Raw genomic sequence first — 24,610 nt, forward strand, 5'->3', positions numbered from 1 at the left:
CACTATTAAGTATAAGAAATGATTTTTTTTATAATTTTTAAGATAATTATTATAAAAATTAAAACACTTATAATACATAAATATGAATAAGAATGTAAAAAACCTCTGCGTTATTAGAGCTTATATTAATTATTCAAAAGATATTTTTTTTTTGTTAGCGATGAAAATCAAACTCTATTTTTTTTATTGTTATTCACGATAGCTAATTTTAATTTGATCTTTATATTTGACGGAAATTCAATGCTATTTTTTTTCTTGTTATAATGACGGCATATGACAAGATGAAATTTAAAACAATTACAAGACTAGATAAACCAACACAATTTTTTTTTATAAAATTAACTTTCAAAAAATAATAGATATAGAGATAAAAAAAATATCAACCAAAAAGTTAAGAGATGTGTAATATAATTACATGTGAATTTGATTAGCATACAATAAAAATATAAATTTTCTTAATATTCATTTGTTTTAATAAATTCTCATGTAGAATCAAATTATTGATTTTTGCAACAATTATTGAAAATTAAATTTAAGATAATTTATAATTGTTGACAGTATAAATTTTTTTACACTTTCAACATATGAAAATTAATCTTATAACATATTTATTAGTTGGACTTTTTATTTTTTATCAAAATAAAGACATACTAAGTGAGTAACTAATAAAAAAGGATTAAGCCTACCGAGTTATCTACCCAAAATAAAAAAAGTAAATAACAAAGCGGAGGAATATTGGTTGGAGTGAATTTCAGGCACAAAAGTGAAAAGAATTGGCGCGTGAGAAGCGCGCGCTTTTTAAATTCAAAAGTAAACTTAAAAGTTAAAACCTCCATTCCGTACGAGTTGTGTTGTTGGTGTCTGTCTGCGCAATCGCAATGGGGGATCTAGAGAGAATGGCCAGAGAACTTATATGTCCCATCTGGTATCAATTTTTCATCTCTTTCTTCTTCTTCTTCTTCTATTCTTTTTCCTGTTTCATTCATTTTGTATTGTTCGTGCAGTTGGAGTTTGCTCGATTCTGCAGTGTCGCTTACCTGCAATCATCTTTTCTGCAAGTAAATCCACACCCTCTTCAATTCATTCTTCCTCTTTGGCACTTTCTTTTCAATAGCAACGCTAATTTAACCTAATTTTATTTTGAATTCAGCTCGTGCGTTTTCAAGTCCATGAAATCAGCCTCTGCTTGTCCTGTCTGTAAAATTCCTTTCACTCGTCGAGGTACGTCTCATCCTCTCGCTTTCTCGTATAATAACCCTAATTCTGCACTACACTTCAAAATCGAATTCAAAATGTAGAGGTTCGCCCTGCTCCTCACATGGACAACTTGGTCAGCATATATAAAAACATGGAAGCTGCTTCAGGAGTTAATATATTTGAAACCCAGAATGCACCTGTTACTAACTTATCTGGTGAGTGATTGCGATTGCGACTTTGATTTTCATACATCCGTTAGTACGAGATTATGCATGGCTTGCTTTCAATTGGGGAACCTGCCATTCTGAATGGACTGTACATTTTTTTTTTTATAAAAAAACTTATGCTTAAAGTTATATTGCAGATGGAGAAAAGCAATGTGAAGTTGATGCTAACTCTGGCAAGATGGAAGCTGGTGGAACTCATACAGGTCGTCCGCGGGAGAAGAAAACCCGGAAGAAGAAGGAGTCTAAGAAGACGGTTCAGGCCAGCATGGAAAGCTCAGGTTCTGACTTTGCAAAGCCTTCTTTTCCAGCAAAGAAAAGGGTACAGGTGCCGCAAAATCTCCTTTCAGAAACTCCAATGAAGAGTTTGAAGATTGGAGTTTCACTTAGTGAAATTAACAAAGAGAAAGAGGGAACAGAAAAGGTCCCAGTCATGGAAAGTGAAAGGCCCCTCCAAAGGGAAAAAGATAATCCTGTTCTCTCACCTTTCTTTTGGTTGAGAGAGGAAAAAGACGGTGAAAGGTTAAGTCAACAAACTGATGATGATGAAATTATTGATGGCTCAACACCAAATCCTCCTTCATTCAGTGATCTCAAGGACTCCGATGATGAAATCCCTTCTAATGTGGCCCCTATGGTAAGTGTTGGATTAACAAACAAGTAGATTTCAAAAAATGATGAAATTGTTGATTTCTTTTTTTGCCAGTTGTGCATTTTATGTCTCCTGAAAAGTCATTTTGACATTTAGCTCTTGTATGTTCCTTCTATGTTTTAATATTTTTTTGTTTGACTTGATTGATTACTTGATTATTGAGAAAAGCAAGCCTTGTTAAAGTCTTTAGACTTCAAAATTTGCTTTACTAACAGTTCTATATTCATTTAGAAGTTCTATTTTGGCGGGTTAGACATCTAGGTTGCATTGCTCAAATTTGAGTAATGCTCTGATAATATTAGCATTAAATTACATTACAGTATCACTGTTTCTTGCCATTGTCATGTAGGATGAGGTGCAAAATAAAGGCTCTGTTAATTTATTTGACAGTGAAATGTTTGAATGGACACAAAGGCCTTGCACTCCTGAATTATTTTCAAGTCCCTCCAAAATGCAGGTAGTGATATAATTGAAGCAACATGATACTCGTACATACTTTAGGATTGTATATATTACCTACTTAGTGAAGGTTTAATAAGTTGTATGTTAGCTGCAGGTCATGGATACTTATGAGGATGATGAAAATCAAGAGGAATTGGTGGCTTCCTCACTAGAGCTGGCGGAAAATCAGCCAAGAGTTGATGCTGGCAACATGAAATTTGATAATCCCAAAGAAGGAAATATAATGGCTGATGTATTACCACCGAGTGTGTCTCCTCAAATTAGAAGTTCTGATGATCTAAATGGAATGAAGAAGTCTACGAAAAGAAGAAGGAAGGGTAGAGATAAAAATAAACAAGAGCATATTGGGGAACCAAAAAATTCAATTGATGAAATGCATGTTGATTCATATATATCATTAGAGGTTACTCAGGAACAAGCATTGGACAAATCTTCTAATCCGAGGAAGGATAGTAGAAGAGACAAGAGGGTTTGTTTCAATACCAGTACAATTCCAACGCCTATAACTGCTTGTACAGTCCCCAATACATTAGGAGTTCAAAGCATTGGTGAAATGAAGAAGGCTAAGAATACAGATATTTCGCCATTGAAACAAGAAAATGAGAAGCATCATGCTCAGGAGATTTCTGGAAAAAGCCGGATGAAAAGATCTGGAAAACAAAATGTCAGTCAAACCAATGAGTTTGCTGGTTCTGATTCATCCATTTTCAGTCTGCAAACAGATAATAACGGGAAGGACTCTAATAGCAGGCAATGCAAAAGCAAGTATTCCAGAAAATCTATGTCTTGCAGTAAAGAATTGAAAGCTACTAAAAGGCAAAAGCTTTCCTCTGATTGTATCTCTAAGACTAAAAATGTTGAAGAAATTCTACCTATTGAAAGTATTCATCAAGGTCCTGATGTCAGGGATTTGAATGATACATCAAAAGAGAAACATTGTCCTTTGATGGATCAAACAGCTTTAAGGAAATGTGAGAGCCATGTCACAAAGTATCAATGCATTTTCTGTCTCTCATCAGAAGAATCAGAGGTAATCTTGTTTACTTGCTTGTCTTGTCATCACTCATCACTATAATTAGACTGGAACTTACATTTTGTAATCCAAAATACAGACTTCTGGCCCTATGGTGCATTACCTTGATGGCAGGCCTGTAACAGCAGATTATGAAGGGGGATCTAAAGTCACGCATTGTCACAGGAACTGCACAGAATGGTAAAGAATTGTTACATGAGTGATATAACTATTTGCATACTTTTGTCAATATAAGGCACTTAATATAACTATATTATATTTTGGACCTCATCTTATTTTTTGAAGATGTCATTCTAATTCTGATATTTTATCCTGCAGTTTATCATCGTTCAAAATAATTAAATATATGCTGACATGGATTTTTGTTAGATTGGTTTTGGCAATTGGCTCTAGTTTGAATTTAAGATTGTAAATAATGTGTTCTAAACATGCATCAGGGCCCCCAATGTATATTTTGACGGTGATAATGCAATAAATCTTGAAGCTGAAATAAGTAGAAGTCGAAGAATCAAATGTAGTTTTTGTGGACTAAAAGGGGCCGCACTTGGTTGTTATGAGAAAAGCTGTCGCAGGAGCTTTCATGTTCCGTGTGCCAACTGGACTTCTCAATGTCGATGGGATACGGTATTGTGATAAAATTCAAATCAAATTTGAAATTCGATGCTATTTTCTGATAAAAAAACCCTAATTAGATCATGGTAATTTACTGCAGCAAAACTTTGTCATGTTATGCCCTCTGCATGCTTCCTCCATGTTGCCCTGTGAAGGTTCAGGATCCCAAAAAAGGAGCAAGAAATGCGCAGCTAGCGAGGGTAAAAACCATGGTCTTAAACATGACACTACAAACCAAAGTCGGGCTGCTCATAGATCATACAAGAAAATTGTACTATGTTGTTCTGCTCTATCCGTACAGGAGAGGGTAAAATAATTCCATTTAGTTTCTAGTTATCTTATTTCTCATGAAGGAAGTCTTATTTATTACTTTTTTTTTATGGTTGGAATTGTAGGAAGTTGTTTCCGAATTTGAACGAGTATCGAAAGCTGCAGTTTTGAAAAATTGGGACTCGAGTGTCACCCATGTTATAGCATCAACGGATGAAAATGGGGCATGCAGAAGGACCCTCAAAGTATTGTTGGGTATCCTGGAGGGAAAGTGGATTCTCAATATTGAGTGTAAGTTCAGTCTATTTTATTTCCTACTTCTAAGTCCTTGTCATTTGTCATAATATTATAATAAATGTCCGAATTTCTTCCCTTTTTTTGTCCTGTAATTTTTTTGCTTCTGGGATTGGTTGTTTTTTGGCTAAGCAGGGATTAAAGCTTGCATGAAAGAAATGGGTCCTGTTGATGAGGAGCGATATGAAATTAATGTCGACATCCATGGAATTAGAGATGGTCCTCGTCTTGGACGACTAAGAGTATTGAACAAGGTTAGATTTTTCATTATTGTCACAGTTTTTTAATTGACAAATATTAATTTATTAATTTTGTTAGAAATGTCAAATTAAGAGAATTTGAACCAGTGACTTCCCTTCTCCAACTAGGCCCATCATTACAACTACTAGGCCCAACAAAGTTAGAGTAATTGCAGTCTATTTCAATAAATGCTTGTTTGCAAACTAATGATTTCTGTTGACCAAATTTCTTATGCAGCAACCAAAGCTTTTTTATGGCTACAAGTTTTATGTTATGGGAGATTTTATACCTTCGTACAAGGGGTATCTGCAAGACCTTTTGGTTGCTGCTGGAGGGATAATTCTGCACAGAAAACCAGTGTCTGGTGACCAAGAATCAACATCACCAGATACGCATCCATACCAAACCCTTATAATTTACAGCCTCGAGCTTCCTGATAAATGCAAGCCTTTGAAAAAGGATACAATTTGCAGCCAAAGGCGTCATGATGCGGAGGTTCTGGCAAGTTCTACAGGTTCAAAGGTAGCAAGTAATACATGGATTCTGAATTCAATTGCAGCCTGCAAACTGAAATGCCTTGCTCAATGAAATGTGAAAATTGAGATCATTTACATGCATATGATCTCAAACTGATGTTTTTCCCTTTTCATCATTAATTATCATGTTAAAAATAATATTGGCAATATTATGCAACAAAAAATTTAGGAGTCATAATATATACTGTGAATGTATCCCCGATGGAGCGAGAATTGTGTTTGAAACCGTCTTATATCAATGGTAAAATCTCAATCTTTGCCATTTTTAATGGAAAAATGCAAACACGTATATGCAACCATGCCTTTTTTTCATTTTTTATTTTTTTTATAGACAATGTCGTGAATGGTCTGTAACATCCAAGAGATGGTGTTATGGATAACAATTTTTATACTAAATTTTCCTGTAAAACGTCTTAAAAAAATGATCATTTTTTTCCTCCTAATTAGCGTCTTATATTAAGGGTCAACGGAAGTACCTTGCTGTTTGTGTTGATTTATAAAGACTTCAGATTTCACTTCAATAATGTATAGTGACGTGCCTAGCGATGCAAGATTAAATATATAAATTAGTGATTTGTATATTTAAACTAAATAATATATTTATTTATTAAGTTTACATATATATTTTTTTGAAAAATAAATATAAATTTAATCAATAGTATAAGATAAATCATCAATTCAAATATTTTCATAATATCAATTTGTCAATTATAACATTTAGTGTCAAATTATTATCATCAAGTTCATCGAGAAAATATTGTTCAATTAGCCAGACTGTATATTAGTAACCGTGGCCTTTTTGAGCTAGTTTGAAGTGGAAACAAACATTCACCATCGAAGTGATAAAAATACTTTCCTTGAATTTTCGTACAAGTCTATGTAACTGTTTAGTGTTTATTACTAGACCACACAGCGGTGAGGTTCTTAAGTTCTTTTTTTGTGTGAATTATGCATTTACTAACAAACTCTACATGAAATAGATCAGACTGAACTGAACAAAAATTGAATTTAGGACATGCATACAGAGAGGACAGGAATCTGGTTTATACAACTCTTGGGTCAGTGTACATCTGAACCAAAGTTCAAAAGCATGTGGAATGTATGTCACTATTCTCTTTGAGTTTGACCCTTTCTTCTCACTCTCATATTTTACAGAACAGATTTGGCTAATGGCTCCCATTCTACAATGGTCTAGGACTAGGAGCATGCTTTCTAGATATGAAAATAGACGAGGTAGGCTAGAATTGAACAAGAGCATGCTGTAAATGGACGATGCATGTATTGATACAATGCCCATTCTCTTGGATCCCTTGCAAATCACAGATTGAGCTTTTGGCATATGACATCAAGTTTTCTTCTGTGTATATTTAGAGATTTTCATCTTGAGAGAATCAAGCATATGCTCCATAGCTGAAATTTCTTCTTTGATCTCATTTGTTCTCATCCTCCCTTCCTTGAAGCTACCTATCCTGTGAATTCCTGCATCAACTTCCTCCTCCATTTGCTCCACCGTATCGCGAATTTGCCTGTTCTCCTCTTGAATGTCTCTGAGCCTTCTCTTCAAAGACCGATAACCATCAATCGACTTCTGGAGTTGCTCCGAAAGCGCCTTGTTACGCTCTCGTAGCACTATGTTGCATTCCATCTCCACTCCACTACCCTTCTTCTCCTTCTGTTCGGAGCTCCATGCATGCAACTTCTCCATCAACATGTCATTCTGCGCCTTTAGATCACCAATGAAGTCCTCCAGTTCTGTCAACTCTTGAGCCTTCCTCGCAAGTTCCGCGGCCATAATTTGTTTCTCTTTTCCCAAACTTGAACACATTGCTTGAAGGCTTTGTCGTGCCACCAAGCTCGCGTTAAGCTCCCTCTTTAGCCTCTCTTTCTCATCTATAGGCACATCAGAAGGAGGCTTTCTGTCCTTGGGAGATGGAATCTTAGGCCTAAGGTCAGTGTTGCACCTCCTAAGTTCAGCTCTTCTCTGGCTTGTAGATTGAATCTTTTGAATCCTGGACCTAGCCTCATCTAGGATAAACATCATTCCATTCACCCTATGAAACTTGCGCTCATCATTTTCTTTTGTGCTAGACCCATTATGATCTTGAATTAGCTTCAGTAATAGCTTAACATTGGTGGCAAGGCCTATAGCAAAAAAATTAAATATTGAATCAGGATGCATGACCAGTTTTATCCCCATATATGATTAATTCATCGAAGTTTCTGTCCATTTTTATTTTACCATTCTAAGATGATAGATTGGATCCAAAATGGAAAAAAGAAAAACAAATTTGAAAGTGTGTAACACATGAAGGAAATTAATTACCTTCCAAACTGCATTCTTCTTCTGGCTGTCCATTGAAGTTACTAGTTGAAGAAGAAAGAAAATGGGGAGATGAATATGCTCGAGCATGATCCATGCTATACCCAGCAACAGGCAAAAAAGTAAAAAGACGTGATAAACAGCACTATGTAATGGAAGAATGAATGGAGGATAAGCAGAATAAGAAAATTAGTTTTTTTTTTTTCTTTTTAATGAATTTTGTGGTGAGATCTAAGAAAGAGCGATTACTTTTGTAAACTTTATTCTCCTTCTCCCTTCTGATCTGTTCGCTGGAAAAGAGCTTATGCTATTCTTTCTTGATTTCTATTATAGTATATTATGGTGTTAGTTCAAATGGGAGATGGGCTGGTTCATGGTTGATGCGCAATTGTTGCCTAGAGTTTGACTTTTTCATGGTTTTGTTTTGTCCTTCTCTGAGGCCGCAAACCAAATCTGAGTAAATTCTCTTATTCCTAAGATAGATTTTCAGTGAAATCTTTTGTATCCAACTTTGTCTGCATAATTTACGTAAATTAAGATACAATACAGAAAACTAATACATCAATGAATAACAAATAACAAAAAACATACGTAACTATTTTTAAAATAAAATAATTATTTGGCAGACAATGTTATTTTATGCTTGACCTTTCAAGCGATTGATCGATAAAATGCTATTTAGATTTAATTGGTTTTGATTTTAAAAGTGATTTTTATAAAATTAAACAAATCTACCATTTGTGTGTTTGCATATGCATGTTTACAACGCACGTAAACTATCATTTCCACATTATATTCTTAAATTGATAAGAAGCTAATTAGGTAGCATAAAAAAAAAAAAATTCACGTCATTTCACAACCATTTTATAAAAAATGTAAATATATTTTTTCAAGGCACTCTCTCTAATGTATATTTATTTGTTGTTAATTTAGTTTTAAATGAATTCAATCTTCAATGGGTTAACTTTTAAAACAAAATTAAAAAATGAAATAATAACTGACCTATTAAAAGAGTGTGTGTATGTGTTTTTAACTTTTTTTATATAAATGTAGGGCGCTCTAGGTATTCTTCGATTAATCAGAGACAAGTAATTTTTGTTTTTGTTTTTCCATTGGTATACATGCTTTTGGAGGTATATATTTTTGTTAGAGACATTCAAATATTAAATGTGAGCATTTCTCTCAACATTTATACATGTACTTAATTTGTCCACCTCTACACAGTTGTGTTTGAAGGAGTTGTTTTTGTTGGTTTGTCTTGTTACTGTTTACCTACTCTATCTCCAATATATAAGTGCTTTATAGTTTATTATTATTATATGTGGCTTCAGATAAAGAACTGGAATACCACGTTGAAGAACAGGTGTTGAATGGAAGTATGGAACACACTACCGAAACCCACAGCTAGAACGAAGAGAACGTGGTTTAGTATTACACAGTTGGCCACTTTGGTTGTGGTCAAGTTACCAAATCATATACTAACAAATGTCTTTGCATTTGACCAAAATTACATACTCACGTCGTTGCATGTGGGTTTAAGCGCAATAAACGCCCCTACAAGCGCCCTCAGTCTTTGGAGGAGGCATTTAATTATCAAATCATATACTATTATAGGTTTTTCTTTTTTTTCGAGAAAATAACATATACACTATCAATGTTAAGCTTTTTAGTTGTTAGAGAAAATGGGAAAACTCTCAAGCAAGCACTAAAAATCGAGAGGAAACACAATTGACGAAGCATCCGCTAAGATGACGTTATACAAAAACAAACGAATAAACTCAAAATCTTAAAGTTCTCATCTAGAGAATGACCAAACTTGGTCAACTCATCAGTTATTTGGTTACTTTCCCTGAGCACGAGCTGCACTCTAAGACTAACACCCTTCTTATAATCTTCAATACTCCGAACTAGAGGAAAGCAAGCATGAGATTGAGCACAACCATCTCGAAGGAACATAACAAGGACCATAGAATCCGATTTAATTAATAATACAGTCTTTAAATTCCTTCTGCCAAGCAGTTGAGACACCCAAGAAAATTGCCCACAGCTCTGCATGAATAACAGTACACTATCCTATATTTTGCAGCATAGGCAAACAACATGCATCTGCCACTCCAATCCCGAAGAATTACAAATTTATTGTATTGTTTTTCTAAAAGTAATTCACAAAAATAAAATATAACTCTTTAACCGGAAAGATTATGTTGGTTATAGCAGAGAAAGACTACAACAAATTAACCTCAAATAGAATATATTTTTTATACAATAGTTGCATTGAACTTAAAACTTATGACTTCATCCATATTATCTAAATTCTTCGTCACCTGAATCGTCCTAATAATTCCCCCTTTAAACACGTCAATGTGTGCAAGTGAAGTGTTGAGTTTTATTGGAAAAAAAAGAACAGCAATGTTTCATTTCCCCGAATGAAAAATAAAGAAAAAATGGAACTCATAAGGATGCAATAATCATATTCATATTTGTAGTATACTCTTTAAAGTTTGAATTGAATAACTACATTATTTAATAGTGTATAAACATTATTATTACAATATAAAGTAAATTGGATGGTGAAAGAAAAAAGAAACAGGGGAAAGGTAGCAACAAGTGTTTCTTGACAATCCTTATTCATTTTCTTCTCTCGACAAGAAGTTGAAGGAATGTTTGGGCCATTTGGGAAGAGATTATTTCCTAGCAGAAAAGAGTGGGCTAGCCCAATCCATAAGTGGGCTTGGCAACCCAATTTTGCATTCCCAGTTTCGCAATGAAAGAAAGGGGAAAGGGTAAAGCAATAAATAGGTGAATGGTGAGCGTCACCAACCAAAGTTCTCTCTCCCAATGTCTTGGTCGTCGACGCAGGAGGCAGTAGTAGCAGATTGTGAAGAAGAACGAAACTGGCTGGACCTTCCGCGAGACGTGGTGTGCACGATTTTCCAGAAGCTGGGCGCAATCGAAATCCTGACGCGCGCCCAGCGCGTGTGCTCCGTGTGGCGCGGCATCTCGAAGGAGCCTCTCCTGTGGCGCACCATCGACATGCGCAATTCGGGCGACATTGAAACCAACTTCGTGTTCTTGGCCATGTGCCACCGCGCAATTGACTACAGCTCCGGCCACTTGCTCCATATCAACATCGAGTATTTCGCCACCGATGATCTCCTCCGCCACATCACCCATTCGTGAGTCATCTTCCACTTCTTTCTCTGCTTTCTTTAATCGGGCTTAGGTATTTTCTGTTCCCTATTTTCTCAAACGTTACTTACTTGCACGTCTCCTTGCGGATGCTAATCATACCTTATTTGTGTTCCCTAACCACGGCTTGCATTCAAACATTAAAATTACTGTCAAAATTGGGCAAATTCTTGTTATTCAGTGAAATTCCGTCGATTGTAGGGTTTTACCCAATAATAGAGAAAGGAGACATAAGGTTGGCCCACTTGTTGAGGAAGGATGAAGAGAGACGGAAGGGGGGAGAGATCGCCCAACTGACATTTGTAACAAAAATTAACAAACTAACATTTGTGGATAAAAAAAATCCAATAACAGAGAAAATGTTAAAAAAGTGTGTCAAAGAGTGTTGTTCTTAGCATATCCTCGTCAAAATAATAGACAGAAGCTTTTGATTCCCTTGTTCTTTAGTGTGTTTTTTTCTCACTACTACGGAGGGCAGAGTTTTTATTTATTAATTCCTTTATATTTCTCATTATAATTCAAACCCATATTTCTTGTTGCCTGTGATTGAGAGTTAAGACTGTGAATAGTGATGACTATATTGATCGATGATACATAGATTTAATGGTATATTTCAATTGTCTTCGATTGCAGATATGGTATATCATGTAGAATTGATGTGTGTGTGATGTAGATATTGCTGAAACTATGTGTGTTGTGTCATAGTGGGAAGGGATCCTCTGATGTTGTACTCCCTCTGGACTCATATATAAGCAAAAATAACTAATTTCATACTAATTAAGAAGTTAATTGACATCATTTAATTTTCCTATTCTCAAGTAAAAAATAAGGTTATTTCTAAAATGTTCTTCATGTAATTTGCTATCATGAATAAAAAGGAGTCATTGAAAATAGAATTAGAATTAAATGAAGGTTGTTTTAGGAATGATTGCATTAAATAGGACAAAATTAGTTAGATTTGCTTATATTTAAGTCTAAGGTACAATACCTCTTTTTTGTTTATATGAGTCCAGAGGGAGTACATGACATACCATATTCACATTCTCTACCTATTGATATTATATAGGCCTTGTACTTATTTAATGTCTACTATGAGAGACATACATATAGTATTATCATGTTAAAATTTGACATGAGAGTTGAGAGGAAATATTCCTGTGTCATAACACATTTAATTTTGCCTTTTTGGTTCTTGTTTGGAGTGTAAAATGTTCATTCCTTGTAAATTTAACTTTGCAATTTCACATTTTTTATATTGTTTACCAAAGCCTCAGCATATCTTTTGGTAGTATCTCTATATAGGTTGTTTGTCAATGTCATGCCAAATCTTTTGGTTTCGTCTTTATGTAACACTTCTCCCCCTGCACTGTCTTGCCATTTCCCAGTACAAGTAATCTACGAAGCCTACGTCTTGCATGTTGCTACCAAATTTCAGATGAAGGATTGTGTGAAATTGCAAAAGAGCTTCCTCAGCTGGAGGAGCTTGATATATCAATCAGCAGCTTTAACCCAACTAGGGACCCTCTAGAAGCTGTTGGCCGGTGTTGCCGACACTTAAAAACATTGAAATTCAACATGAAAGGTTACAGACGTCCGCACATTGAGTGTGATGAGGAGGCTTTTGCTATTGCAGAGACCATGCCCACATTACACCATCTCCAGCTTTTTGGAAACAAACTTACTAATGAAGGCCTGCTTGCTATTCTTGATGGCTGTCCTCACCTTGAATCTCTTGACTTACGACAGTGTTTCAATGTTAACTTGGCAGGAAGTTTGGGGAAAAGATGTGCTGAACAGATCAAAGAATTACGGCTTCCATGTGATCCCACTGATGACTGCCCATTTGAAGCTGATGTTGATTATGGATCACTTGATGAAGACTCATCTGCGATTTCTGACATAGATTTCTTGTCTGATGATGATTATGACTATTATGAATTCTCTGGAGGGAGCGACTTTTCTGACTATGATTTTGATTCTGATCCTGATTATTATGGCCTTTGACAAATTTAGACATTTCAGCATGAGGAAAACTGGTGCTGTGAATATATTTCAGTTACTCTTTATTACCTCCTCTCTCTAGCATTTCCAATCAAAAGAAAGCCAGGAAACACACTGCAATGGATTTCAGTAAAGTATCCTTGATCTTCTAAAGATACTCAATGTAGTAATGCTGTTTCAACGAAATTGGTAGGTGAGACTGCATGATCATCTTTTACATGGGTGGATAGCTGATAATCATCTGGAACCTTTGTGAAGAGAATTCACTTTTTGCAACTTGTATTTTTATCTGATACATGTAAGAAGCTATATTTGGTTGTCTTCTGTTAAAAGTCGATGACCCTGAACCTTGTTGTGTAGTTTTTTCTTTTGAAATCCAAAGGTATGAAGGTAATAGTTATCAAATTAGAGTAAATGTTAAATTTTGTGGTTCAGTAAATGTGAAAAATACAACTATTTAGATTGATTCCTATGATTGAGATCCAAACCCACGCTGCTCTGCTCACTCAACTTTGGCCTACTTTTTTTTACCCTTGACATAACAAACCAAGTTGAACGAAAGGAAAGACTGCATATTATTGTTAATTAATTATTATAAAAAAACGCTGACCAGAAAAAAAAAAAAAAAACTCCCCGGCTTACTGGTTGTCCCACAAGACATTAGACATGCATAGCATTTGTTCCCGATGAACCTCTTGACCGAATACAAAGGGTTAAAAATAATAATCTGTAGAGTCTATTTTAAGATCTAAATATAAATATTGTGCATTTTTCACCCAGAATCTAATTTCGTTAGTAGGAAAGTGAAAAAAAAAAATCATTTCTCTAAAAAATAATCTTGATAGCAAAATTATTTTTGAAAATCCTAAAAAATTACCCCAACTAGGTCTAGACTTTTTACTGTACAACTTGTGATTTTGAAAGAACGAAACGCAAAAACCAGAAAGGATAACCCAAAGTCTCAGCACTTAACAAAGCAGAAACGCCGAAAAAGCAAAGACAACATGCTATATCTTGGAGAATCATTAGCAGCAATAGGAACTTGAAGAAAACATTGTTGGACTCTGAATGGTCATATCGATAGCATCCACTTCTTCATTGCAATTTCTTTGACAAGAACAACAACCTTATTAACAAGGCAAACATGTAGCCCCTGGTCCACAGAGACGAAGAATATCTGAGTAGGAAGTAAAGCAAACTTTGGATGCGAATCTGTGTTGGCATATTTCCTCAACCCTCATACAGTTTCCATCATCAGTCAAACCATAACTGTAGACTCTTGTTTCAGTTGCCAAAATCAGGAGATCGCCATTGATAACCGTGAACCCGGTTATTTTAGGATCTTCCTCCCTCAAACCCATCTCTTGTGTTGCTACCTCGAGAATTCTGAACCACGTGTGTGATTCATAATCTGTCAAGATCCAAACGGTAACAACAGACTTTCTTAGCCTCACCAAACAGATGCTCATGGACTGAGCCTTTCCCCAACTAAAAATGCTCATCTCACAATCACAACTCAAATCATGTGTAGCATCTTCTGGCACCCTCAGCATTGTTGAAAGGCAACTCTCAAGGTTGTAGGACATTATATAAGGCCTATAAAATGGGCTCCTTTCAGTCAGATAAGGAAAGCAATCTGAAATGAAATGGATTGCCCCATTCAAATAGACTGGCATTTCAAACTTCATGTTCCTACCACCTGCATAGAAGCTTCTTTTCATTGCTTTCCACAAACCTTCCTTGGACTTGTATATGTTGCAGGGATAATCTGCAGACCAATCAGTTTGGACTTCAAAATGAATTATCATGTAACCGGTGGAACATTCTTCTAGCAACACCATTTTAGGATCAGCATATAACTGTTTTTCTTGAACTTGAATGGGGGAAGGAATGTTCGACCAAGACTTTGTTGCTGGGTTACAAATGAAGAGTTCAACTGCTGGTGTGTATGTGTTGCTTGTTGTAAGACAAAGAAGAATCAATCCCTTAGTGGAAGCCAACATTCTTGTTGACGACTTTGACAAGAATCTCAAAACATCCTCAGACACGCCAGAAGACAATTGCTTTCCAGGTAAAGGGTACAACTCCACTTTTTCATCATATGTTTGAGGTGTCTCATGCCGAAGGAAGAAGCATGTGTCATCCTTTTTCAATGAGTTCTCTGTCTGCTTAGTTGCAAATTCGGTTTCCTCAACAATATTGGACACTGTTTTGCATGTACATTTAAACCTATAAATTGCTTTTGCTGGTAAATAAGAACATATCTTAAATAACAGTAACTCGTCTGGACAGAATGCCATGGCTGCAAATAACAAAAGAAACGAAGCACAAGCGAGGTAAACAAAAACATGGCATTTAAATATCTAATAACCAAACTAGCAATCAACAATGAGAAAAAAAAAAAAAAAACATGCTGGGAAGATTTAGAGGTGGAAAACTAAGGAAGAGATTTCTTAGCAGAAAATTTTGGAAAACAAGAATGAAAATATCTTATAAACTAGATATAGACCTGTGCAATGCGTTTGCACAGGTATGGACATAATTTTGGGAAACAAGAATGCAAGTATCTCAACTTTTAAATAAAAAATAATATTAGTAATAAAATGAATGGACATAATTGTCGTTTTTATTTCTAATTTGATTGTATAGTTAAATTTAGTTTAGTGGTATTTAGAATGTCTTGTTTAAACAATGAATCAAAAAGAATGTCTTGTTTGGATGTTTAATAGTAGGATAGTTTTACTTGAACTTTGGCATTTTCAACTCTCTCTTTTTCCCCACTTTGTCTAAACCTACCTATCACAAGTACGCAACAATGTGCACATAATATAAAAAAAAAAAATCCCTTATGAAACTCATTAATTTCAAACTTATTTTGAATCATTTATTCATCATATGCTCTAACATTATAGACAATAATAAATCAGTAAGAAAACTAGTAATAAAATACTTTATAAATTTAAGATAGCATAAAATTGTCAATGATATACGAACTAAGAGTAATAGTAATACTGTATTACCCTTTTAAGAAAATATAGATGTTGTCTTAATCAAAGTGTACATGTTATTATAAAAAATATTAAGCCTAATATTGAAATTTATTATGATTTATTCTTTTTTTGAGTAATAATAGTGATGCAATACCTATATGAAATATATAAATTAAAAGAATATAATAAATATAAATTAATTATTTAAATTTGAGTATTTTTTTATTATTATATATACCATGCTCACATCTACGTGAATCTTGTGTGTTTATAATTTTTGAATACTTTTATTGGAAAAATTAATTTTTTAAAATGATATTTTTAATTATTTTGAAATATTAGTTTTAATTATGTGATATTGTTGAAGTTTTCAATTGGTTGATCTTATTACTACATAAATTGAACACTTTTTTATCAATACATTGAGATTAGTTATTATTGTTGTTGTTTTGAAAAAATATCTAAAATAAATTAAACTTTTCATAATAAGAAACTGAATTTAGTATGTTACTATAAAAGAATAACAAATCAATTATATATATATTAAGCTATTGTTGATTATTAACTTGTGTATTCACTGAAACATACCCTAATCAAGATTGAAAAACGTTTTAAATCCTATTTGAGTATATTAGAGACATTCCTTTTTTTGGTTGTGTCTGTTCAAAGTCTCCCACTTTTGAGGATATGAGACATTGCAATTGTTGTTGCCAGTAGGTGTGTATTGAAGGTCATTTCATTATATATGGGACATGTAACTGGTAGAATCTTAGAGCCTTAAACTAGGAAAATTGGGAGTGAGTCTCTTAGGAGAGCTATATTTAGGTATGTTCGTTTTTTTTTTTATTTTATTTTATCTTGCCGCATTCTTCTATTCTACAGTTTGACAGACAGGCTTTCTATATTAGAGTTTCCATGCATTAATTTCATTTATTACTTACTTAATCTTTGCCTTTGTTTGCTTGGTGCCTCTGGTATATTATGGTTTGGTGTATAAAATTAGCTTTTGACGTGTAGATATATGCTCACAATGGTTGGAGCTTAATTTACCCTAAAATCTAGCATTATTTGCATTAAAGCTTTGACAAGAATATGTCAAATCATTGATTATTTTTTAAAGGCCAATAAAGGAAGAGTATTTTTTGAGGAGTCATAATAAGAACATATTTTTTCTGGGGTCGTAGAGAAAATTGGTTTAAAAGCAAAAGATATTTTTGGTCTGGGTACTTTCAAGAAAAGCTTACTTTTTTACCCAGATGAAATCCCCATTTTTTATTTTGGTTTGTGAATTTTGTTTGTAATTATAAGCTTTTGAGATAGTAGTATGTCATTATTTTTTTCTTTCATTTTTATAAAGTAGGCGTCAGATAATTATATATATGAGGAAGTGCATGGAAGATTTCAAGAAATTTGAGGATTTTAAGCGCTAGGCTCACTAGATAAAAAAAAATAAAAATAGCAGGCTAAAGTAGAAAAGGTGGACATAAGTCATGGTTTATTGAAACCAATCTATGAAGTGCCGAGAATTTAATTTACTTCACGTAACTGAATCTCTCTTGGATACATCACTAACATGTATAGATGAAATATCCAAACCTATGATTTATGAAGGTCAGATAATTCAATTTGTTTTATGTATTCAATAACGATCCTCTTTGGATATACTTCACCGATACATATTGGATTGGATGCTTCTGGAGACATTGATCGAAGCTTGAGTAGAGTCCATGCCTCGTTCTTCTTCTCTCAACCACATTCTGCGGGGGGGGGGGGGGGGGGGGGGGGGGGTTTGCAGGAATTACGTTATGGGCGATGAGGGGTTCAAATGAAAACATATTTTTGTTTTTTTAGAAATATTAAGTCAGGGTATAATAGATATTTTACACATAACTTTGAAAGATATTTTATATTTTATAATGTTTTTAAAATATATTTAGACTACTGTTCAGTGTAAAAATACTGTTGCACCGAGTTAAGTTTTAGTTCATGTTTTTAAGTTGTTGTTTGCGATGGAGGGATCGATGGTGATTTCATTGCTGTTGTAGGGTTTTGGGGTGACTATGGTGCTGGTTGATGGGTCTACAATGGTCTTCAGGGAGTGGGATCTGTGAAGGGTTGTGATTGGCGGTACGTGGTGGTGTCGTCGACCCTTACGGCGGAAGTTCTTGAACCCCAACGACGACAGCGGCCCACATTGTTTGTCTGCGGTGGAGAGATGAAGAAAAGAAATAGGACAAACATGAAATGGGAAAAGATAAAAAAAAAAAATACTTTTTCACGGTAGAATTTTTTTTTTAAAAATATTTTATGGTCCAAAGTCATAAAATTAATTTTTCAAACTTACTCTATGTTTAGAATGAGGAAAAGAGAGTGAAAAAAAATTAAATTTAAATTGAAAGAAAAGTAAAAGAAAAGAAATATTTTTATTTTTATAAGTCAACTTTTCTTGTTCATTCCATATGTCAAGAATTTTAGCAATAACATAACTGGAAAGACAGAAAACAAAAACAGGAATAGCAAGTGTAATAATTTGATGAACTAGAACCACAATATCAAGTGTGTGGAATCAAGATAGCTCACGGCTGTTGTCCAGAGAGAGTCATATCAAATGAAAAGATCGAGATCGATGAATGACGATGTAATGCCTGTAGATGTAGAGACATAGTGAGTGATAATGTTGAATGCAAATATATATATATATATATATATGTTCATCCTAGAGATACGAAAAAAATGCTTGAGCAATGTTTTTGGCCGCGAGTTCACTGTGAAGAGAAAATTGTGGGGCATGTTTGGATGCCAGTACTAACCATCAAAAACATTGTCAACAGATATAGGACCAATGAGCAGTAGGACATTGGCCCAAACGTAAGTACCAGCTGACCTTTCAAATTCCGACTTTTAACCTTTTAAAGCTACAACATCTGCATGGGAATCTTATCGTGTCACCATTTTCAATTCTCTGTTAACGTTCTTGGCCAATCAAACTTCTTAGCTTTCTCCACGCGTTGGAAAATGAATCCCTTTTATTTTGGTAGAATTGTTTAAGAATGCATGTGTGTCATAATGTTTTTTAAGACAATATTAGCTGTGAACCAGTTTTGTGTTGCGATATTTTTTCTTTTTCCATTTTCTGCCAATTCGGGAAGGTCCTTGTGCCAGCCAACTTTGCATGCGTTTTGTGTTATATTGTAGTACAATAATTCTCTGTTAAAAATTGAGTGTAAAAATTAATTCTAGCTAAGAAACTTCTCAATTGCTTCAGTCAACATATTTCTAAAAACGTATAGATTTTCAGCCTTAGCACGATGTTAAACACGTTTCCAGCATGTGTTTCGGTTGAGTGCAAATTTAAAACAAACTTGGTGTTACTTTTGTAAGGCTCACCTAAATAATACTAAATCTAATATACCCATTGAGAGTAAAGTACTAAAGGATAACATGCATGTTTTAACATTGCTCCCTTATATAAAAGCAAATGGCCGCACCTCTGGTGTCGAGGACTGAACACCTGGAATATGAAGTTTACAAGATTGCACCCATCTTGATAGCGAGTAATCTAATAGGTCGAACAATAGCAGTTAAGATTCACTCTGATACTTTATTAGATTTTGAGTTTCGATCTAACCTAATCCTATCAAAATGACTAGTACGGTAATGATTATTTTTTATATTTTTTATTTTAGTTATATCATTAATGAAAAGAGAGATCCTTAACATTTTTTATAACTAAAAAATTGATTTATTGGAAAAAAATATAAGTTATTGAGGTCGATGTCCACAATTATTATCATAAAGTTTGCGATCGAGTGTAGTCTATGTATATGCCTAATAGTCCGCTGTTGAGTTTGAGTAAAAAACAATCAAGGATGAAAAATGTTTCATGGAAAACAACAGCACAAAATCTAGTTAAAAAAGGTCGTACCATATAATTTTGTGGTCCTAGCTCCGTTTTTCTTTTCAGTGTGATGATAAGGAAAGAAGACAACTCAAAGGGTTTAAATGTTTATAAATAAGAAAGTTTATTTTGAATGTTCCCTGCCCCCCTTTTTGCTTTAATTTGTATTAATTAACTAGTTGTGGATGTTGAGGTCGGCAATCATTTATCAATATGCGATCATTAAAAGTAACTATAAGCTAGCTATATATACATAATAATTAATCTGTCACCATTGTCAGGGTTGTGGTGATCGAAGGTGTTTCATGGAAGATTAGACAAATGCTAAAAAAGAAAAAGTTGCATAGCACCTCTGTGGTCCTATTTTCTTTATCCCTTTTTTTTTTTTGGATGACGATGACAGATAAGTTACAAATTACTCTAAGTACTCGTGAATTGTCTTAGGTTCTATATCATATGTAGCATAATTTCTCCAACGTATATATAAAAGATATTTGATATACTACGTACCCTAATGATTTTCGGTTTATCATTATATTCATAATTATTATTAGTGAAAGAACAATTTTCTATATTATTAGCAAGGGGCAATTTTCCTAATTAGGCGTTTGTAGTTAGTACAAAGAGAGACACATTGATATAAACATGATTAGATAATGACCAAACACATTTTGATGGCCAGTATCTAAGAATAATTCTACATTCACAACACCTTTTACAATTTAAGATATATATATATATATATATATATATATATATATATATATATATATATATATATATATATGTGTGTGTGAGACATAATTAAAAGTGACAAACACTTCTAATTTAATAAGGTATATTTAATTTATATTAACATAGAAACCTATGAACACACATTAAAAAATTCAATTTAAAATTATTTGATAGAGGCATATATATTTTGTAACAAGAAAACATCAAGTTTTAATTATTTATTTATTTTTGCATCATGGCCAATGATTAGACTTAAACCAAAAATCAATGAATTTAAATAATTTTTCGATTCCTTTCCATAAGTTCAGTTTAGATCAGAAGCTCATGGATTAACAAATGTAATTAACTAATATTTTTTTCTTCTTAAAAACATTTTAAAACTATACACTTTATCTACTTTTCACTTGCCTTATTTATCTCTCTTATTAATTAATGTCTCTTATATGTCACTCAGGAATATAGTTAGATAAGCATAAGAGTACAATAATAATAACAACAAAAACCAACCACATCTCATTAGACCAGACTGAGTACGTGGATCACACAATATTATCACATTCACTTAAATACCAAAACAAATTCCACTCTTAATCTGTACTTAATCATAATGTCTAATAAATTTTATTTCTTTGTAGTTTATACAATGTAATATCTCTATTGTTTTTATAGATAGAAACCAAAGTGAATATATTCATCTAGCATTTAATTTCCTTTTATTTCTAAATTTCATTGAATAACTCAGTGGTTAAAATGATGTATGATTTCCTTACATATTTCAAAATAAAATAGAAATATAATCAAAAGACAAAACTTTATCATTATTCATCATCTTAAGATCTTATTTTAATTAACTCTTGTATATTATTTTAATATTAAGTCAGATTTTAGTTGTTTTCTTATATTTCTGATCTTTGCATATTATTAGTCAATCATTGCTGACATGGATACAAAAATAATCTAAATTGTCTTAAAAATTTCAGATTTAGAAATATTATCTATATCTTATTTAGTGAAAATATCTTTCATTTAATAAGGTAATATATGTTTTTATGTTTGATATCAAGTTTCAATGAAAGATGATTAAGAAAAAATGTTTATTTTTAATTGGAAATGACATAATTTAATAAAATTAATTAATTTTTTTAATAAATGTGAAATGTGTCTTTTTTTTATTTATAATCAAGATTGGAAGGAGTATTTTTTAATTTTTGTTAATTAATTCAAAAAAAGATATTGATGTCACATTCAACAAATTGGTGAGAAGCTAGGTGAGTGTTAAGTCTTAGGTGTGATTGTCATAAATTGACTTAATAAATCCAATAATCAAGAGAAACTTGCACGCACACACACACAAAAAAAAAACTCAAATTAAATTTCACTCCAATTCAACTTGTTTTTAGAACTGCAAAGTAATCTCTAATTATAGGTTAAACTTCCCTCTAAACTTTCAACTAGGAATTCATTTCCCACTTAGCATTGAAATTCTACTAAAAATAAACTTCCACTAACCATCATAATGGTATAGCTAAGAAGCCTAAAAATCATAAAAAATTTCCTAGAACATATGAAAAGTCACCTTAACTTATTACATCAAAATCAAATACAAATATTCATGAGAAATTAGAAAATAAACCTTAATTTGTTGTTTAGCCCAAAAACTAAGTAATCAATCCAAATAAACTTCAGTCTATAGATACATATTGAGTATAATGCATTGGCCTCATTGTGCTCTTCACATTGTTGTCTTTAAATTTTCTGAATTTATCTTCAAATTGTAAAAATGAGAATATTTTTGGATTGAGCTCTAATTAAGTTGAACCTTCTTTATCTTTCACCTTCACGATTGAACTCTGAAAGATCTTTTAGTTTCTTTTAGCTCTTGCTCTTGTCTAAGAACCTTCCATTCATTACAATGATCTTTGAAATTATTAGATCTTGACAAATTCATATCACTTGTCCATCATCAAAATCCTTATAAAAGTAATATCTTGATCTATAATAAAAAAAATTCCTTCTTCATATTTAATATAATTTAATTACTTACTCTAAATCTCTTGATTCTCTTTTCTTATTTTAAAATTTTATAATTAAAGTCATCTTAGACTTCAAAAATTAAGAGAACAATTTTTTTTCTTTTTAAATAGATGGATGAAAAGAAGCATGAGTTATTACGAACGAAGTTTATACTATTGTTTTTTTTACTTTTGAGCAAAAGATAGTAGTAGTTAATTAAATATTGTATTTGTTCTTAATTGAGTAGATTAAAATTTGATGACATTGATGCATGTTTGTTTTGAGTACAAACAAATGACAATTAAGTTGATGCCGATTAAATATGTTGTCCATTTAGTTATGGAAAGCAACGTAATCAACTGAGAGTGGACAAATTAGATTGATACTAAATATCCACATGGCCAAACAAATTAAACAGTGCATGCATGGCATGTTTTGGTGATTGGAAGCAACAGCGTGAGATGAACTTGGGTTGGAGAGATAGCGGGGCCCCTCCACTTGATAGGGTCCCAATGGAAAAGAACAATTCTGTAAAAAGCCTACATGATTTTTGAATTATTTGACACACACCCTCATCCTTTTGTTGGAAGTAGCTTCAGAAGAAATTGATGCAAAAGGGCCAATGACTGTTTGGGATGGGAATTGGTGTTTTGGGAAAGACCAGCAAAAAGTGCATCAAGTGGAATTGTTGGTGCTATGGGGCCATGGCGTTTTGTACAAATGGTGAACCCAAACGTTAAGTATTGATGAGGCTTGTTTGTTTGTGAGGTTCATGACAAAATTTTAACCACCATCAAGTTTATAAGCAAACCAAACTTTTACTATTTACTCACGTGACAATACACCCATGCACAAACGCGATTAATTGCTTCTTATTTTTACTTCTTACCGGAGAGAGAAGATAATGCAAGATTTATTTTTGGATAAATATTCATTTTGATCCATAAAAGTATAAAGTGAATAAAGTGATAACAAATTAACTCCTAAAAAATAAAAAATTTAAATTTAATTTCTGAATATAAAAAGTATGATAAATTGATGAAAGTTCAAGACCAACTTATTATTAATTTGTTACACTTAGATAAATTTGAAGATTAAATTTAAATTTTCTATCTTGGCGAAACTAATTTATCAGACCTCATAATTTCATAGATAAAAATAAATATTTTTCCTTTTAAAAAAAAACCAACTATAAAATTTGAGATAAATTTGATTAAAATAATATCTTTATAAAATATAAATTTGATTAACCTAGCTAGCTCTGACAATTATAAATTTGATTAAAATAATATCCTTTCTATAGCACTACCGTTGTCATTTTTTTAATTCAGCGAAAAAAAAAATTAACCTTCCAATTATTGGCCCCAGAAATTTCAATTCCTGCATATCTTTATTCAGGACCAGATACCCTGCAGTTGTAATCTAATGGTTTGATATATATTTATCTTATATATTTATTTAAATTTTAATATTAAAATATAAAATCAAGGGTGTAGATTTTGTGCAGATGAAAATCCAACTGCAGGAATCAAAATCCATTCATGACTTTTAAAGTAGCAGTCATTGATCAGTTCTAAAATATATGCATGTGCTGAAAGTAGTGTTTAGATTGATCAGAACTTATTTAGAACTGTAATCTAAATCTGTTCCGATAAAATAAAACAGAAAGGAAATTCACATATTGATACATCATGCTGCAGTTTTTAATTTTAGAATAATTATATATACTAAATTGTACTAAAACTGTAGTTGCTTAATTGTACCATTTGTCATATGTTAATCATTCTATGAAATTATTTTTAATAAAATAATATAATTAGGATGTGTGTTGTCATATTTCAAAGTCAAAACATACATACATTAAAAACTAAAATGAAAGCTCATATAAAAACTAATTGATAAAATTTATCAATAAAGAAAATCAAAATAAACTAGAGCCAACCT

General features: G+C 32.8%; 4 protein-coding genes across 5 annotated transcripts; 2 read left to right on the plus strand and 2 right to left on the minus strand.

Annotated features, from left to right (window-relative positions):
* Positions 1-826: 826 nt before the first annotated feature.
* On the plus strand, positions 827-5,782 carry LOC100804958 (BRCT domain-containing protein). Of its 2 annotated transcripts, none has more exons than XM_006597450.3 (13): positions 827-925; positions 1,005-1,058; positions 1,151-1,221; positions 1,299-1,412; positions 1,562-2,058; positions 2,423-2,530; positions 2,624-3,565; positions 3,648-3,748; positions 4,006-4,192; positions 4,281-4,487; positions 4,576-4,741; positions 4,880-4,998; positions 5,222-5,782. In XM_006597450.3, the coding sequence occupies exons 1-13, from the start codon at positions 879-881 to the stop codon at positions 5,570-5,572; spliced, it is 2,964 nt and encodes a 987-aa protein (XP_006597513.3). In that variant the 5' UTR covers positions 827-878; the 3' UTR covers positions 5,573-5,782. The 2 variants fall into 2 exon arrangements, with proteins under 2 accessions (XP_006597513.3, XP_003547197.3); XM_003547149.4 differs by having other exon boundaries at positions 2,630-3,565.
* Positions 5,783-6,402: 620 nt separating this feature from the next.
* On the minus strand, positions 6,403-8,411 carry LOC100805497 (kinectin). Its single transcript, XM_006598262.4, has 2 exons — positions 7,844-8,411; positions 6,403-7,662 (listed from the first exon to the last, which is right to left on the minus strand). Exons 1-2 carry the CDS (start codon positions 7,935-7,937, stop codon positions 6,866-6,868), a joined length of 891 nt encoding a protein of 296 aa, XP_006598325.2. The 5' UTR covers positions 7,938-8,411; the 3' UTR covers positions 6,403-6,865.
* A 2,024-nt stretch (positions 8,412-10,435) lies between these two features.
* On the plus strand, positions 10,436-13,435 carry LOC100801218 (F-box protein SKIP19). Its single transcript, XM_003546027.5, has 2 exons — positions 10,436-11,016; positions 12,415-13,435. The coding sequence occupies exons 1-2, from the start codon at positions 10,679-10,681 to the stop codon at positions 13,031-13,033; spliced, it is 957 nt and encodes a 318-aa protein (XP_003546075.1). The 5' UTR covers positions 10,436-10,678; the 3' UTR covers positions 13,034-13,435.
* Positions 13,436-14,160: 725 nt separating this feature from the next.
* On the minus strand, positions 14,161-15,330 carry LOC102661176 (uncharacterized). The gene has a single exon (XM_006598263.1). The coding sequence runs from the start codon at positions 15,328-15,330 to the stop codon at positions 14,161-14,163; it is 1,170 nt and encodes a 389-aa protein (XP_006598326.1).
* Positions 15,331-24,610: the final 9,280 nt, after the last annotated feature.

This window comes from Glycine max, chromosome 15 (assembly GCF_000004515.6).
Source record: "Glycine max cultivar Williams 82 chromosome 15, Glycine_max_v4.0, whole genome shotgun sequence".
Taxonomy (NCBI): Eukaryota; Viridiplantae; Streptophyta; class Magnoliopsida; order Fabales; family Fabaceae; genus Glycine; species Glycine max.